General features: G+C 45.7%; 1 protein-coding gene across 4 annotated transcripts in view; it reads left to right on the top strand.

Annotated features, from left to right (window-relative positions):
• Window positions 1-13,707, top strand: part of NOD1 (nucleotide binding oligomerization domain containing 1) — a 28,758-nt gene extending 15,051 nt beyond the window's left edge. For 3 of the 4 annotated variants that reach the window (XM_061996372.1, XM_061996373.1, XM_061996374.1), the window contains 8 exons: window positions 577-660; window positions 1,707-1,790; window positions 3,439-3,522; window positions 5,488-5,571; window positions 7,619-7,702; window positions 8,406-8,489; window positions 10,888-10,971; window positions 13,206-13,707. In XM_061996372.1, coding sequence (XP_061852356.1) covers window positions 577-660; window positions 1,707-1,790; window positions 3,439-3,522; window positions 5,488-5,571; window positions 7,619-7,702; window positions 8,406-8,489; window positions 10,888-10,971; window positions 13,206-13,278 — 661 coding nt within the window. In that variant the 3' untranslated portion in view covers window positions 13,279-13,707. The remainder of the gene's footprint in view (window positions 1-576; window positions 661-1,706; window positions 1,791-3,438; window positions 3,523-5,487; window positions 5,572-7,618; window positions 7,703-8,405; window positions 8,490-10,887; window positions 10,972-13,205) is intronic. The other variant, XM_061996375.1, reaches the window with a different exon arrangement.
• The last annotated feature ends 4,304 nt before the right edge of the window (window positions 13,708-18,011 follow it).

Below are 18,011 nucleotides of genomic sequence, written 5' to 3'. Positions count from 1 at the left end.
CCCTCAAAAAAAGTGAAAAGAAATGTTTTTCTTCTGTGAATGACTGATGTTGATTTGGTTTGTGTCTAGTTTGGACAGTAAAGTTAGACACATCCAGCACGCCCATGGGACTGCAGTTACATTTCCTGGCTAGGGCTTTTCACAGCCTTTGTTCAGCAAAGCCTGAATGTGTTGTGACTTTAAAGTGTGGCTATTACTGGGTACTCAGAAGGCTGCAAGAAGACTAGTTAGGAAAGCTTGCTTTTGCTAGACTGTCAAGCAGAATTTTTTCATGTAATTACAGTAAGCGTGGGACGAGGATGAAGTGTTTGTCTCTGGTTTCTGACTTACTGCCTTTTACTGTTTGCAGTGAACAGCTTCCAGAGCATTACCTTGGAGATTGGGAGCTTTTTGTTTTCCATTGTTTTTGAAGTGAGCCATATGAAATTGAGCTCACATTTCCCTTAGTGGTGGTATAAGGACTGGTTCAAATATCAGAGGAAAATGCATAGATCTCCAGTCATTCAACAGCTCATGGATGATGAACACTTGTAATCTGTATTAATTCAGACTTTCTTTTTGTTCCCTTCATTCCAGGCTCAGTGTAAATCAGGTCACTGATGATGGAGTAAAGATCTTGTATGAAGAACTCTCAAAGTACCAAATAGTGACTTTCTTGGGGTATGTACCAATTGGGAGCAAAACACTAGATTTTGATACCAGAAAATAAAACTGCAGTGCTGACAGCACAGACACAGCAAAGGTGGGATAGAAACCACAGTTACCTCCTCATTTCTGAATGCAAGCAAAGCAGCATTTTGTGTCAGTAACGATTCAGCTGCCATCCTGTAACAGTTTACTGGGAAAAAGAGCACAGCTTCCTCTCCCATCGCACTGCCTCCCACTTCCACTGACATCAAGCTCTTCTATAACTCTGTGCAGACCACTGTCAGGTTACTGAACTATGAGGGTGTGCTAGTTTGATACCTACAGCCTTCTGGTAGCTGTGGAGTGGGGAGAGAGCATAAGCAGGAGAGAGTGCACTTGATAGCTGGGTCTTCCTGTTTGCACTGCTCTAAATTGATTGATTTCAACCATGCAAAGTGAGTACAGCTTGGTAGAAACCAGTGTCAGAAATGTGCAGTTTCAAGTGTCATGTTCATGGTACTAATTTCTTTAAGACCTTAATTAGCACTTAATCAAGTTGAAGCTGGAAGGCATGTTAGCTTTGCCTTCTTGCTCTTGGTTAAGTAGCTACATAAAAATGACTTTTTGAGTAATGAACACCAAGAATTGCCTCCTTCCTCTGGTGCCCTAATATCAGTAAGTCTGCTCAGGTATCTGATCTTCAGTAATATTTGCAAGAGGATTTTATGACTTTGAAAAGACCAAAAATCCATTCTTTTGGTCTTTTCTGATTTCTCTTCTGGCAATATTACAGAGTGCTCACCCAGGAATAAAGGGAGGCTTTGTTTGCTTGGGGAGATCATTTATTAAAAAGCCAATATAAATACTTTCCTATGATTTACAGTCTGGTCCCCCTGTGTTTTATATCCATCCCCTTGCAGTGTGAATTGTATATCAAAATAGAAATACAAGCAGCTATGAATGTGTACAAAGCCATACAAAAAAGATGGATGTTAAGTATGCATTATAAACATTCAGGTTGTAAATACTAAACTAACAGCAGGAATAACCCGTTTTTACCAATGTGTTTTTTCTTTAAGCTTATACAACAATCAAATCACTGATATTGGAGCCAAATATGTTGCAAAACTAATTGAAGAGTGTTCAAGCCTTGAATACGTTAAGTAGGTTGGGTTTATTTTTTGTTTTACCTTTCTACAGTATCCTAATTAAGGTGAAATAACTTGAAATAAGAGGGAGAGTGAAAAAAAGACAACAATTATGTTTCAAATAAAATAGAACTTGTGCTGCAGTTGTATTATTTTCTGGTAGTCTAGCAGGGAATGGCAGCAGGTGAAAATGTTGAATCCAGTCTTTGCTGAAATATATTAGTAAGCAAAAGGAGAGCATAGAATCGTAGAATGGTAGGGGTTGGAAGGGACTTCTAGAGATCATCTAGTTTATCCCCGCTGCAGAAGCAGGTCACCACATGTCCAGGTGGGTCTTGAAGACCCTCCATGAGACCTGTTCTTCACCTAAACTGAATCTAAGCACCTGAATGAGGCTGAAGTGGTGCATGACCCTGGCTCCCCCTTGCAACAGACAGATTCACTTGAACTTAGTACCAAACTTCTTTATATCTTGTCTTTTATGGGCCATTGGCATCAGGCCATGCTGGTGTCATTCCTCAACTTGGGGATTCCCCAAATTCACTTGGTGAGTTGTTCCATTTAATTCCTGGAACTTCTCTGGATAAGAGCTTGTGGCCATGCACAACATCTGGTTTGTCATAAAGGTAGATAATTAACAAATGGTTTAATTGTGGCCATAGCAGAAAATACAGGTAACTGCAGCAATGTCAGCTGTTGGTATGAATGTAGCAACCAGGGACTTGGGTTCTAGTCCATATTGCACCATTAACTAGTTCAGAAACCCCAGAGTAGCCACATGCTTCCCACATGAAACATTTGGAGTTTTGAAACCCAAGAGCACTGTGGTTCTTTCACTATTTTGACACATTGTGTTGCTTATTTAATCTGACTTTCCTAGAAAAAAGCCTGGTGGAAAATGGTTACTTTCAGGCTGCATAGTAAGCTCAGCCATTATTTTGAGAGGCTGCATATTCATGTGCCTGAAGTCAGTCAAACAAGCCAGTTTATGTAAAGGTAGTGGGTTGAGGGGTTTTGGGTCTTGGTTTGTTCTTTCTATCAATGTATATAAAATTGAGACTTAACTCTTCCTTGGACTCCAGCCATTTGATATCTCCACACAGGCCAAATACAGAAAAGGTCTTCTGTAGATGGCAGCCAGAGCCACTCACTGCTGAAGATCTGTGCCACTGCCTCGTAACCTATGCTCAGAGCAGGAAGCCTGAAACTGTTACAGTCTGTACTTCACTCTCCTCTGGAGCCATGCAACCAAGAAATATTCTGCTCCCTGTGGCATCATGAAACATGCTGCATGTCATTCGTGTACTCTGTAGCAACTGCTGATATTGTGAACCAGCTGAAAAACTAGACAGGGGTCCTTGTTTTGAGGACCAGCTCCTAAAGCTAGTTGCTGACCTACTGAGCACTGGAACCCTGACTCTACAGTAATACTGCTCATTTGGAGGCCTGACATGCAAAATATGTAAAAGACAACATAAAATGATGCCTGTTAATCAAAGGCCAAGTGCCTGCAGTGTTTCTGAGCTCTAGTTTAATCTTTTATAAGTGTAGCTAGCCTCCAGAGTTAATTAGCTTTAAGTACTTGTATTGCTTTCTGAACTGCTGTTCTAATAGCTGTGCTGTTGTAAGTGCTGGACCTCACCAATTCATTTGTTTTGTGCAGAATAGGAGCAAACAAAATAACAAGTGAAGGAGGGAAATGCCTTGCCCAGGCCATCCAGAAGAGCAAGACAATGTTTGAAATTGGGTAAGTTCAGGGCTAAGGAGAAGAGCTCAGGTCTTAGTCTTGTCAAGGCATCTGTAAATCCCTCAGGATTCTTTCTTTCATTCTTACCTTCTTTCCTTTTGCCATTCCTCCCTGTGGCAGTGTTAGAACAAACCTATGCAAAAGAACAGATGCATTTTCCACTCAGAGAGTAAAGGAGGGCTGTTTTTATTGTTCTCCATTTCACACATTGTTTTGGTTTTGTTTCCCTGTTCTGAAGGAACTTTAAAGGAGGGAGAAACTGAAAATGGTATGTAAAGAAAGCCACTTTCCTTAGGGCAGCACAGCTGTTCCAGAGATTCTTGATCATTTTTAAAAGCCTGTGTGGTTTTATGACTATTGGCAATGTACCTACTTATTGAGTGTCATAGTTGTCATTGTCAAACCTTCTGCATCAAGTCCTGATAAAGTTGGAGGCTGGGAGAATAAAAAGGAATTCCCATTGTCCTTCTCTCTCATCTGTCCCAACCTGGAGAGTCTACTGTTATTGCAGGGAAGTCTTAAATGTACTCTAAACATTTAATCCCTGACTTGTTTCTCAGGAGAGATGCTAGCCTTGAGGGCTTGACCTTTGTTTCTTTTTTACCCCTCTGGCAAAGCACAGTTTCTCCTTCCACTCTGCAGGAGAACATTTTTCTCAATCTAATACTCAAATACATGGAATTGAAACTTCTGCTTGGCCGTTGTGAGTATCACAATAACCCTGAAATACAAAAATGAGGTTTAAACAGATAGATTCTTGGCCATTAGTTTTGTTGTTCTACATCATTTTCCAGGTGTAATCAACAGCATGCACACTTACATAGCTGGGTCTACTGTGCTGTAGTTTCAGGGAAGGACTCATTTTTTTCTCCTGTGGAGGAAATAATCCCTCCAAGTGGATTTAGGATAGCTTGGACAGCATTTACATAACAAACTGCATTGGGTCTGAAGGATGAGGAAATTCTAAGGGACTTACTGGAAGTGGGTGTGTTTAGATACCACAAAGCTCAATTGATTTTAAAAGAGCTGCCAAGTAATTACCCATAAAGCTGAGTGTGGTTCTGAGTCATCAAGCCATGATCCTGTAAAAAAAAACCCCATAATCGTCAGCAGAGGTGACTTCAAACCTCATAATATAGGATGAATTTTCAGAGTGGGTGGTCGGCATAGAGAAGATTTGACCTGACACTGCTCTTAAATGTTGATCTATGCTGCTTTTACCACATTACTTTCCCTTAAGGCTTTGCATTACTGAGGGCTGTTTTGCCATTGGAGATATTATATGTTACAAATGTGTAGAAGAGCCCAGGGTCATCCTGTCCTGGTGAGATTTTGTTCTTTCTCTTGGCAGCTGGTAAGACAGGTGATACGGTTCCTTCAGCATTACATCCAAGTGGTAACTGCTTTGCCAGATGATTCTGAAGAAGGGGAGCTTGTAGAGCAGTTCAACTTCAGAAAGTCACCTATTTGGGTCCCAGTTGTGCCTCTGGGGAGTCTTTCCCAAGACCTGTACTTTCCACTGTGTTAAGACCAGTCTCTGCTCAATGGGTAACAGGAAAACTGCAGCAGGAATGTGGGGAGGAGATGCTGAGCAGGGAAATGACAGGATTTAAGACTTGGTGTATTTCTCATGGCAGCTGACTATACAGGACCACAAAGCTACTTTACCCCACAAGGGTACAGGGCTGGGGAGGGTTTGTCCAGCACAGCAAAGTGGTCCCTAAAGCACTCCTGCTTCAGCAAGCTGTTTCCTAGAGCTGTTTCTGTGTTGTGGCCTTAGGGTGCTGGTGAAGCAGCAGAGGCTGGTAGTATAGTGGGCTGGGAGTGGGGAGGATACTGCCAGGTTTCTCACAAGCCTGAAAGGCTGTGAGGTAATCAAGAGTGGAGGGAAGAGAAGGGAGAATGCAATGCTGAGGGGCAGGAGGGCGGCACACCTGCTAACTTCTGGTTTCCTGTCTTCACTAGGATGTGGGGTAATCAGGTTGGAGACGAAGGAGCAAAGGCTTTTGCAGAGGCCCTGAGGAACCACCCCAGGTTAACAAATGTGAGGTAAGACAGCAGGGGAGCCAGGCAGCTGGGTGTAGTGCTGGCTTCCCCAGCCTGCTCTGAAGAGAGGGCTCTTCCTACCAAGTGTCAGCTCGGAATACTGTCTGGTGCTGCAGCCTTTGCTGTGTAACCAGCAGGCTCCTGGTGTGAGCAAGAGCCCACGTTGGATCAAAATGCCCGGTGCAGCCATTAAGCAAGTTTAAAACATTGCAGGGCTGGTATATTTTCCTCTATCTGTACCTCCTCCCTCATGCTGCACAGTTACTAGCATTTGTGAAAGCTCATGGTCAATGGGTGCCATTTTGATCTGGGAGCATTAGCAGAAGGATGCACCAGCTGTCACAGAATCAGGCTCCCAGTCAGCTCCGTGTCAGCAGTTTCTGCTGCAGAGGTACAGCAGCTTTTACCAAAGTCATTTTTAGGGGACCAACTGGGTAGGAACTGGGCCATTCTTAAATCCAGACTCATCCTATACATCAGTGGAGCTGTGACACCACACATTCTGTGCTAAGGAGATGTGATTCTCACTGGATTTCAGTGACTCACCTCAAAGCTGCCTTCTGGGAGCCCTGACGTGAGTGAAGCTGGTGGCACAGCACAGGGAGAATCAGTAGTGTAAAACAGCCCATCCTCTGCCAGACTTTCAAATGCTGGCTAGAGCTTTAAAGCTGCATAGTGTAGTGGCTGCTGCTGTTTTGGAGTCCCTCCACACAGCTGGAACACCTGGCTCATGGTGATCCTTGCGATTTGTCTCCTAGTTCCACAGTGGGGGAGCAGACAGGGCTCCTTGCTTCCCCCACAAGGTGGCACATGGGACTAATTTCTGTAGAAATACAGCACTCTGGGGAGTTTGGGGATCTCTGAAGAGCTTATTGCTACCACTTCTGATACAGGGATTTCAGAGCTGGTTGCCTTGTCCTTCCATTTCTGTGAGTGGATAGTCAAGTTTAAAAATTAAAAGCTAAACAGGTGCAGTGACCTGGATTTATATGGACTTAAAAGCTATCCAAAATAGCCATCTTCCCATAATTGCAGAATCCATCCAGATGCATCAGACTTGAAAGAAAACATTATGAACCTGAATCAAAGCTGAGGGATTCTCAGATGAGAGCAAATATGCTGATGAATGTGTTTGCAAGAATAAGGAGGAGTAACTGTGCTGGCTGAAGCTAGGTTTTGCTGGCACCTGTACAGAGTAAGATCTGCTCTGCAGCGTACTTGCACTTGGATTAATGTCTTATCTTCCACTGGTTAATCTTGCTTCATGATTTGAACTCACCAGTGGTAGCTTTGTGCAAAGATTAAGGGAACACAGTCCCTGCTACATGAGTTTGCTTCAGCATATTTGCCATTGTTAGGCTCAGTCATGGGCTGAAGCTAAGAGGGACTCGTGCTAACACGTGTTTGTGCTGTTGTCCTACTTGATTCCCTTTTCTACTTTTTTTGAGATCTTGCAGCATTTTCAGGCTCTGGCCTGGCTTTTGAGGGGAGAAATGCTTTTTGAACTCTCAGAGCCTGGAGCATAACTTTAACGGGATGATTTTGCCAGTGTCTATTCAAAGATTGAAGGGCAGACTAAGAACTGTTTGTGGTTTGTAATGGAAATTGTGCATTTGCAAGCTCATCTCTCCACACGCAACAGAAGGTGGTGTGTTGGAAGAAGATTGAGGTGTTTGAGCATCTGAAAGACTTCAAGGACAAAGAGCCCAGTTTGTACAGGGACTTGGGAGGACAAAACTTGTGTACTGTTAAAGGCAACTCTATGTCCAAATTAAAAGCCTTGACTGTCAAAATCCCCAGGGGGAACTCTGCTGTCAGTCCCAAGAGGCCAACTCACTGACAGCAAACCTTGTGGCCTGCATGACAGACCTGCACTCAGGCTGCATGTGAGCTCAGCTGTTACAAGGACTTCCTGGTTTGCAAAGCATGTGAGCCTCGGAAGTACCCAAATGCTGAACTGTACAACCGAGAAACAGATCACTGGTATTTGGCAGGGGAGGGGCCAAATGATGCTATCTGTTTCTTACACATTTGTATCTTTTCTTCATAGTCTTGCCTTCAATGGCATCACCACAGAGGGAGGCAAAAGCATTGCTGAAGCTATGCAACACAACGACTCCGTGGAAATATTCTGGTAATGTGTGAGCTGCCTCTCCTCCTCTTCTTTCTCCAGACAAAGCTGCAGCCAAATTTTATTTCCTCCAATCTCATTGCCTCTTCTCTTCTCTTCTCTTCTCTTCTCTTCTCTTCTCTTCTCTTCTCTTCTCTTCTCTTCTCTTCTCTTCTCTTCTCTTCTCTTCTCTTCTCTTCTCTTCTCTTCTCTTCTCTCGTCATCTCCTACACTTTCACTACCAGCAAGCCACATTATACCTTCCTGTGGAAGAATGTGGACACAACTAATGGATCAGCAGTACATGTACTTTAGGACACATTCCAATATCCCAGTGTCATGCTTCACTCCATTTTGCTTTCCTCACCTTCTTTCACTTCCATTATCTGAAGTCAAGTTCTTTGCCCTCGATGTTTGCACTTCTTCAGTGTTGTCTCTACCTCTCTACCTTTTCCCTCTACATCTCATCCACCTTTTGGATGCTGAAACATCCTGAGAAAGTATCCTGAGATCATTGCTCTGAGAAATAAAGATCTGATGTTCTCATCTCTCTTACCTCCCAGGCTTCCCTTCAGTATCTCTTTGTGTCCAGCCTTTAGAAACTGCTCAGGGCAGGAGCAGCACATCCCCCTTTGGCTGTCTAAAGCTAAGTCACAGACAAGCTGCAAAAACAGAGGGTTGAAAAATAATGATAACATCCTAAGTGGACTTTTTCTCTCCCACTTAGGTTGACTAAAAACGAGCTGGATGATGAGGCAGCAATGAGTTTTGCAGAGATGCTGAAGGTCAACAAGAAACTGGTGCATTTATGGTGAGTTACGTTCCACAGAGGCACAGGCTCTTTGGCAGTCATTGCATTAAAGCTTCACCTTCCAAGTCTATGTAGGTCACAGTAAGCTTTCTGTGCATGGTCTGGATGCAGCTGACTAGTTGTAGACAGTTCTAATGGAAAGTTAATAAAGCTGCTGTCTAGCATTTTGAATCTGCTTTCATACTGGGAAAAGTTTAAGCTGTTTGTGTGTCCTGGTAACTTTTGAAATACCAATTGATTTAATCTGTCCTTAGGGAAAGTGTCCTGGCCTCAAACACAAAAGCTTCCAAAAAAACTCAAGCAGACAGCTAGAACAGAATAACCTTATGATTCTTGCTATTTATCATCACTGTGAAAGCAGAAAACTCAACTCTTACTGTTCAACCAAGACTCTACATGGCAGACACTTAAATACATATCCATTTGCCTGATGTTTCTTTCTGGGGCTATCACTTTCATTCATGCAAGACACTCATCTACAAGGCATAAATCCCCAGGAAACCAGGGATTATTTTTAGCAATCACAAAGGGCCTTGTTAAACTTCTAAGAAAAGTCATTATTGGCTCTTCTAATCCAGAGGCTCACCAGAATTTGTCTGTGTCTGGGGTTGGGCAGATGTGGTCTGTTCATTCCAACTGATGAAGAGAACATAATAAATTGAGTCATTTTGCAAGCTTTACAAAGACTTTGCTACCCACCCTCTAGCATCCCCTGTATTAATCCCGGTTCTTGCCCCTAGGAAGCTGCTGCTTGTCAGAAGTGCCAAGTACTAGTAGAAGCTCTGATGCCTGTCATCCTGAAAACAATAAGGAGGGAGGAGGGCTGTGGTTTTTTTTGCACACAGCTGCAAATGTGCTTCACTAAGCACTTTGGTTGGAATTCATAATAAAACTTTCCCCATCCCAAGCAGTCATAGTAATCTAGATACATGTCTTTACCATGGCTCAGTACTGTCCAAGGGTTTCTGCCAGTAGACAAATTTATATCCTACTTTGTTGGTTATCCCAGTGGATACCTCCAAAAGGTAGTGACCTGTGTAGAGGGTGTAACTTGAGGCAGAATGAAAGTGTTTTTCCAGTAGCTTAAAGAATCTACTGGATCCCCTTTGCATTGTGATTAATTTACCAAGTGCAGCTGTGGGGCACCCCATGGTAGACTGAAAGGTGAGTACTGAGTTAGGCTGGGCTGATTGATTTATCCTCATGCAGAGGAGGGCCCTTTTTTCATTTTTAGCTCAGGGAGTGGTCTACAGTGGTTAATAATAGTTACCAGTTGTGCTGCTTGAGGATCTTCTGTATGATTCTTTTTCCTCTTCGATAAGTCATACTTTATGGCTGCGAAGGTGGCTTCACTGAGACTTGCACCGCCTCATACCGGAATCAAATTCAGTGCCTTATTTCTCAAAGGCCTTAGTGGTCTGATAAACAATAGAGGAGGATTTAGCAAGCTCTAGGTCGTAACTGCTAAAACATAGGCCTACACAGGTTTTGTACTCAGAATATCTCACAGTGTTCTTAAGAAAACAGAGCTAAGAGGGTAGTCTGTCTCAAAGAGTCCAAATAGCACAATCTCAGACCAGTAGTAAACAGTTCATAGAATCATAGAATGGTAGGGGTTGGAAGAGACCTTTAGAGCTCATCTAGTCCAACCCCTCTGCAGAAGCAGGGTCACCTAGATCAGGTCGCATAGGAACATGTCCAGGCGGGTCTTGAAGACCTCCAAGGAAGGAGCCTCCACAACCCCTCTGGGCAGCCTGTGCCAGGGCTCCCTCACCTCAACAGGGAAATAGTTTTTCTTATGTTTAAGTGGAACTTTTTGTGTTCCAGCTGCATCCCATTACCCCTTGTCCTGTTGCTAGCTACTTCAGAAAAAAGGGATGTCCCAACCTCCTGACACCCACCCTTTAGATATTTATAAATGTTAATAAGATCTCCCCTCAGTCTCCTCCAGACTAAACAGCCCCAGTTCCCACAGCCTTTCCTCATAAGGAAGTTGCTCCAGTCCCCTGATCATCTTGGTGGCCCTGTGCTGGACTCTCTCCAGCACTTCTCTGTCCCTCTTGAGCTGAGGAGCCCAGAACTGGACACAGGACTCCAGAAGAGGCCTCAAACAGTTCCTAGCAGAAATTTGTCAGCTCTGTAATTAAGCTCAGCATCTACAGAATGCAACTGCATGTGAGATTAAAAGGAAAAGTCTAATAGTCTGAGTTTCAGTTTCTGACAGTGCACGTGGAGCATTTGCCCAACACCATGTCCCATCCACACAGACAGAAATCACCATGGTCTTCTTGTGGCATGACAGGCAGCTTTGCTCCTTGATGTCACTGCTGAGATGAGGTGGTGCATGCTCTGTAAAGCGGTTTGCATGTTAGTTTGACATGAAGTGCTTTCTTTTCAGGCTTATCCAGAATCAAATTACAGCCAAAGGGGTGAAGTACCTCAGCGAAGCTCTCAAGGAGAACACGGCTATTAAAGAAGTCTGGTAAAACATCCTTTCCTCAAAGACTCACTTGGAAAACTTTCTTTTCATAGAATCATAGAATGGCAGGGGTTGGAAGGGACCTTTAGAGATGATCTAGTCCAACCCCCTGCAGAAGCAGGGTCACCTAGATCAGGTCATATAGGAACATGTCCAGGCGGGTCTTGAAGACCTCCAAGGAAGGAGCCTCCACAACCCCTCTGGGCAGCCTGTGCCAGGGCTCCCTCACCTCAACAGTGAAATAGTTTTTTCTTATATTTAAGTGGAACTTTTTGTGTTCCAGCTTCATCCCATTACCCCTTGTCCTGTTGCTAGCTCCTACAGAAAAAAGGGATGTCCCAACCTCCTGACACCCACCCTTTAGATATTTATAAATGTTAATAAGATCTCCCCTCAATCTCCTCCTCCTTGAAATATCCCATCTCCTTGAAATACACATTTAAATACTTGCAGGTATTAATGAGGCTCCCCCCTCAGCCTCCTCCAGACTAAACCGCCCCAGTTCCCACAGTCTTTCCTCATAAGGAAGTTGCTCCAGTCCCCTGATCATCTTGGTGGCCCTGTGCTGGACTCTCTCCAGCCGTTCCCTGTCCCTCTTGAGCTGGGGAGCCCAGAACTGGACACAGGACTCCAGATGAGGCCTCACCAGGGCAGAGTAGAGGGGGAGCAGAACCTCCCTTGACCTGCTGGCCACACTCTTCTTGATGCATCCCAGGATGCCATTGGCCTTCTTGGCCACGAGGGCACATTGCTGGCTCATGGTTAGTTTATTATCAATCAGGACTCCCAGACCTCTCTCTGCAGAGCTGCTCTCCAGCAGTTTGATCCCCAGCCTGTCCTGGTGCATACTTTTCCTTTAAAACAGTTTGGCATTACTACTTTCCAGCCTAAAAAAAATTCAGAGCAAGTTTGTAGTTCCAGCTGTGTGTTTCAAAGAGGTAAAAATCCTCTGTCATGGGAACACTCACCTATGTGTTACAAATGTCAAGCAGTTTTGTTAGCTGACATCTGCCCGTACCCCTGGCTCACACAGCGTGTGTTTGCAGAATTGGGGCCTGAATTTATAGGTTTATATATTTTCGCTTGTCCTGGTTCATTTTTGAACTTCTGAACATGTTCATGCTCTTCATCAGCTAAATCCCAACAAGCAGGAGATGGTCACATGTAATTAGCATTACTAATTTGCTTCCTAGAATTTGTGCTTGGATTTTCTCTGGGCGGTGCCCCAAAGGCGCTGGAAGTGCTAAGCTACCAGCAGATTAACTTTTTGTAAGAGTGGTTTGGTCTAGATTAGGTAGGCATCACAGAGTTGCTCCTGGGCATTATAAGGCACAAAGCCAAATACCACATTCCATCCCTCACCTCGGGGAGCTCAGGAGTCAATAGGACTGTGCTGGTTTTAGCACCGCTGCTTTATTATTGAACATAACATTTATTTTTAAGTATATGGATTTGCTTTGGTGAGAGGACACTGAATTCTTGCTATGAAAGACAATGACTCACGATCTGACTAGTGGGTTCCCAGGAGATGTGGAAGAGAGGCTTTTTTATTCAAAGGCCATTGTCATCTCTTGTCTGCAGAAGAGGCGTCAGTCGCCGCTCATTCAATCATTCTGAAGCTTAAGACCAGAGTTCCATCCTTTTGGTTCTTGCCTGAGTTTTCAGAGGTGTCATTAACCCCAATAATTTCATCCATCTAAATGGTTTAATAGATTTCAGCATACCTGGAAGAGCTACATAGTGAGCTGCTCATTTTCTGGGGTGTAAACATGAACGTAGGTTAATTGTATGTAGCAAGACTCGAAACTTTTGCCCTAAATCACGACCATGATGTCTGAGTATTTCGCAGAGTTTTCTTCCTGTGTTGTCCTGGAAGGCACAAAATGCTCTGAGAACTGACTCAATGCCTTTAAAGTAGCCCACTGCACGGTAAGAGCCTTCGCCAGCTGTGTGCTGTTTGCTGGCACACCAACAGTCGGGTATCCATCCACCTCTGGTTGTGGCGCAGTGAAGCTCAGGTGTCAGTTCCGTTTTGACCTCTGAAGAAGCAGCCACGTTCCTGTGGGAACAGCAGTGCTGCAGCCTCTTAGAGATCACTCCCCAGCTGTGTGCCCCTGAGAAGTGTGCAGCTCACACAGCCTTGCAAAGCTGCCATCTGCTCCAAACCCATAGCAAAGGAAACGGTAGGCAGCAGTCACTACCTTACTTTCACCTCCCTTTCCTTTTTCTGCCCTCAGTTTGAACGGGAATCCCATAAGCAAAGAAGAGGCCAAAGCTTTTGAGAACGAGCGACGGATCATTTGCTTTTGAAGGAGGACTCTCCCATTTTGGCAAGCTTCCTGTTACAAAGGTTACTGCTACACCTGTACTGCAGAGCTTAGGAAGGAGTAAATCTCCAGTGCTCATGGCAAGAGAGAGATACATGATGAGCTGCCTTTTTATGAACAGGCTGTGCTCCCTCAGCTCATCCCTTACCCTGCCTGTTACATTTAATCCTTTTGGTGAGTGGGATGTTGCCTGGGTAATCAGAAAAATAATGAATGTTTTTCTGATGCTTTGAAGATGAAATGCAAAGCGTTAACAGACCAAATCCACTGGCAGGTGTGTGCATTTTGATTAACTGCGTTGAGATTTATTCTGTATGCTGATGTAAATAACCTCTCTTCATATCCAGAAATGTACACACACATACAAATATATATATGCAAGAAAGGGTGCAAGATGCACAAGTTCACAGTATTATGTGCCTCATATCTGAAAGTGAACATTCCAAGCTTCACTGGAAACAGAATCCATCTGCAACAGTGACATTGTACCAATGTTTTGAACACCAATGCCTTTCTCCTACCTAGAAATTAGGCCCTTCTCCATTGACTACAGGCAGCATTGGAGACTGCTTTTTCTTTCTTTTCTTTTTTTCTGAGAAATATATCCATCAGGCTCAGATTACTTTCAGTAATCTCTTTTCCATACTGAAGCTAATACCTTCTCTTTTATACTACCAGGAGTCCTTACTGCCATCACTGTAAAAGCTTAAAACTGGCAGTAAAACACTTGTGCTTAAAATTTCCTGAGGGCTGCATAGAAACTGCCACCTCCTGTTTTCACAGTGTTTGTTCTGGGGAGGGGGTTTGGAGATAAATGTGAAAAATTAATTAGCAGGCTGTTCATTGCCTTGGCTCTCGGCCTAGACACTGTGCTGGTGGCAATACACCAGTGTTATGTTGCCTCAGCTTCAGTGGGGAGAAGGACAATTGAAAATCTGTTGTGTTGAGTAGAAATCCCTTCTCCCACCAACGTCTAAGCACAGAGAGGGATTGAGATTTGCTTGGAAAGCTTTCATTCCATGCTTGAATTAGTGGAAAGAGGAAGGCAAGGGGCAGGTAGCAATGATAAAGGACTGTTGAGAAAACATTATCCCCAAAAATAGTGTTTAGGGAGTGTAATTTTAAATGCCCTGAAAAGAAACCAGTTTGCAGAGGAGCAGGGCATTTGATTATTTTGTGTGTGCAATTCAAGCATGCTTGACAAAGGTAAACTCAAATTCTAACCCCTGGAGAACAAAGAGCCTAAAATGCAAAAGCAAAATCAATCTTCCTTCCTTCTTTCCTTCCTTCCCTCTCTCCCTTCCTTCCCTCCCTCCCTCTCTCCCCTCCCTTCCCTGTATTACCACCTTCCCCCAGACCTCTGAGAAACAATTCTCCAGTTGCTGACAAACCCACACAACCTTGGTAGGCTGGAAGAAGCAGCTCCAGTTAGAATGCCAAACCAGTGACACCTCACCTTGCCCTAATCTACCCCATAAAGCAGAAGATGGAGAAAGGCTCACTCTGTGGGTCAGTTTTCCCCGTTTCCTACATGGTAGCAGACCTTTCCCAGTGCCTAGTTCTGTCTGCTTGCTTTTACCTGTTTTAAAGGACATAAAGCTTCTCACAAAACCCACAGTTGAAGAAGAAAAAGAGAAGAAAAACAACTTAGTGTTCATTATTTTTCGGTGGGTTTTCCCCTGTCTGTGGTATCAGGACGGGTTTTCCACAGGAGACAGATGAGGCTTTTAGACTGTGCCAGCGGAAACTCAGCTAACTTGAATGATTTCTGCACCTGAGCCATTTGTTTACAGAAGCAAAAGGGCACACAGTTACAGATGAGCTGGATTTCAGCTGCAAAAACATCTGCCAAAACAAGGTCTTTAAAGACTTCTCGGTGACTTTAACAAATCAGACGCCCATGCACCTTGTCAAAGTGTTGTTGCTGTTTTGTCAGCCTGCCCTTACTGAGAGAAGGAGACACGGGTGCAGAGGGGCCTTCACCAGAGGTGTCATTTGTCTGTGTGGAGGGAAGTGTGCTTTCACTTTGCTCTAGTCACTGAATTATTTGCTTGCTTACCACAGAGAAAATACAGTTGAACACTCCAGCTCCTGTCCTCACAGCGCTGATGGACTAAAGCAGTACAACGTGCCCCAACAGCTCCCACCAGGCTTTCCAATGCACACACTTCTGCCCCTGTTTCAGTTGAGAGAAGCCTTTGGAGCTATTTGCAGCATGACAACCACAGGGCACATTATGACATGCTTGGTTGTTACAGGCCAGGCATCCAGGGCAGTGTTTTCCAGCAACAGGAGTGTCTGCAGGGCTGCAGCAGCTAAACATGGCTACGGAGTAAAGGGAGCAGCATCCAGCCCAGCCCCATGCAGGACAGAGTTTGGCCCGTGGCCGTGTCACTCAGCCACTCATTGCAGAGGTGGTTTTGGGCTGAAGGCCAGGGAGGTGTCACAGCATCCTGCTCCCCCAGCCCCCTGGCTGTGTCACACAGCACCGGGGCCTTTGGGAGGCTGCTGCTGGGGAACAGGGCTGCAGCTCTGGGAGCAGCCATGGTTTCTGTGGGTACTGGCACAGCCCTTGAGGCTGCAGCTCGCTCTTCAGACTCTTAGTGGGCTGTCTGTGGGGCGCTTGGGAGCAGCACGTTTGCAGCGAGAGCCTCGTGCGCTGGAATCCAGAGACAGCTGGAAGGCTGTTCAGCCTCACTGGCTGTTTGCTCAGGCTGTCTCTCTACGTGGCACTGTGTTCCTTACACTTGTCCCCTGTGGTAAGAAACAGCATTTTTAAGAACTTAAAGGGGCTGCCTGGGAGTGCTTTGGCTTTGCTGAAGCCCCATCAAGCAGATACTTGGCTAGATAGAGAGGGGACCATGGCAGCCTGACTAATTCTGGCTTCAGATGAGAGAGGCGCTGCCACAGCTGGGGAAGGGCCCTCACATCTGCCACTGCCCACGAGGGACGTCTCCAGCAGCAGGTGCCAACCTCATCAGGGCAGGGACGGAGATGGCTGCCAGGCTGTGCTCTGCCATGCCACAGGAGCTCTCTGTTTCTCACTGAAGGGAGTGACGTGCTGGCTTGTGGCTGGTGTGAGCTGTGTGCGCTCACTGGTACTGGGTAACACACAGAGTGCTGCTGCAGTGCTGTGCTGTCCCCCTCTGTTCAAACACCACCTGGTCTGCAGGATACAGTGCCTTGCTGAGCCTGGCTTAGTGCTGCTGCCTGGGTGTCAGACTGCATCACCAGCTGTCAGATCCCAGTTTAAGGTTCACAGTGTGCTGCAAGGGACACACAGCCTTTCATCTTCAGCTACAGCCAGCGCAGGATCCCATCCCTGTGTCCCATGCCATGATGCTGGAAGGCAGGCCCACACTTGCTTCACTCCATTCCCTTATCTCAGCTGGGCAGAGGAAAACAGGAGCCAACAGCAAAACTGGAAATGGCCACAGTTAGAATCATTTTGGCTGCAAAAGACCTGTGAGATCGAGTCCAACCAGTCACCTCACATGGGGTGGCCCATCACTAAACCATATCCCTCAGCAACTCAGCTCTGGGTCTCTTGAATATCTCCAGTGATGGTGACTACCAGCTCCCTGGGCAGCCTGTTCCAATGCTGAACAACCCTCTTGGTGAAAAAGTTCTTAGTAATGTCCAATCTAAACCTTCCCTGGCGCAACTTGAGCCCATTTCCTTGGGTCCTGTCATTCATGACTGGAGAGAACAGACCAACCCCTACCTTGCTACAACCCCCTTTCAGGTAGTTGTAGAGAGTGACTGTGCCTCCCCTCAGCCTCCTCTTCTCCAGGCAGAAGTTGTGAGGAAAAGCATCGGAGCTGGGCCAAAAGCAGCCAGGCACAGGTGTGCCGTGTGAAGGGAGAGGCCACTGCAGGGCCTGCTGCCTGTTAACTGATGGAACAACCTTAGCAGCAAAAAGCTGCAGCTGTGGGTGAAGGACTTGACTTGCTTTAATAGATAGAAGCAAAAGAGCAGGCTGGTGCTAGATGAAAACCGTCTGGGTGAGGAGTTGCCTGCTGCACTGGAGGACTCCAGCTTTACTCACAGGAGCTGGTTTTTGTTCGCTTGCTGCAGTCTCAGTTGCCTTGTGGGATGAGGGAGGCTTGTGACCACACAATGGTGGTGAGTCTCCTTCCTTCCCTGAGCAGGGACAGGTGGTGAGGGGCTGCAGGGAGCCCACCTTCCTCTGGGAATCCATGTTTAAAGCCTCTGTGGGTCTCAGTGGGGCCAAGGTTTGCCTGAGTTATGTCCCTGGTCACCCCCAGCCCCTCTGGCCAGCGCAGCCCTGGGCACTGAAGGGGAAAGGACAGACACTTTCCCCAAGCTTAGCAGCCTTGGCCAGTGCCCGTGTGTGGTGCAGGCAAGCCCAGGCCTGGGCCCCTTTACTGAGAAAGCTGCTGGGCTGTCCTGTCCCTGTGTGGGCAGATGGCCCACGAGGGGACCACGGCCAATGGGCCGCTGCCACTGCTCCAGCTCGAGCAAACCCTTGGCAAACAGCTAAGTTGTGCCCAACTGCTCGCAGCCAGGGACTCGTCCCATACACTGAGAGAAGCAACTTAATTAACTGCTAAAGCCCCACAGCTCAGGAGGCTCAGACCTCACAGGCTGGAGAAAATGAAGCCGTCAAGCTTCCATGCTCATGTTTCCCACCAGACTCTAATCCTGAGTTTAGCAGAAGCTGATCTTATCCCAGGTGGCTTGTGAAGAGGAAAG

The sequence above is a fragment of the Colius striatus genome, chromosome 5, assembly GCF_028858725.1.
Source record: "Colius striatus isolate bColStr4 chromosome 5, bColStr4.1.hap1, whole genome shotgun sequence".
In the NCBI taxonomy this organism is placed as follows: Eukaryota; Metazoa; Chordata; class Aves; order Coliiformes; family Coliidae; genus Colius; species Colius striatus.
The sequence above is the reverse complement of the archived record's forward strand: the minus strand, read 5'-3'. Positions and strand labels throughout refer to the sequence as shown.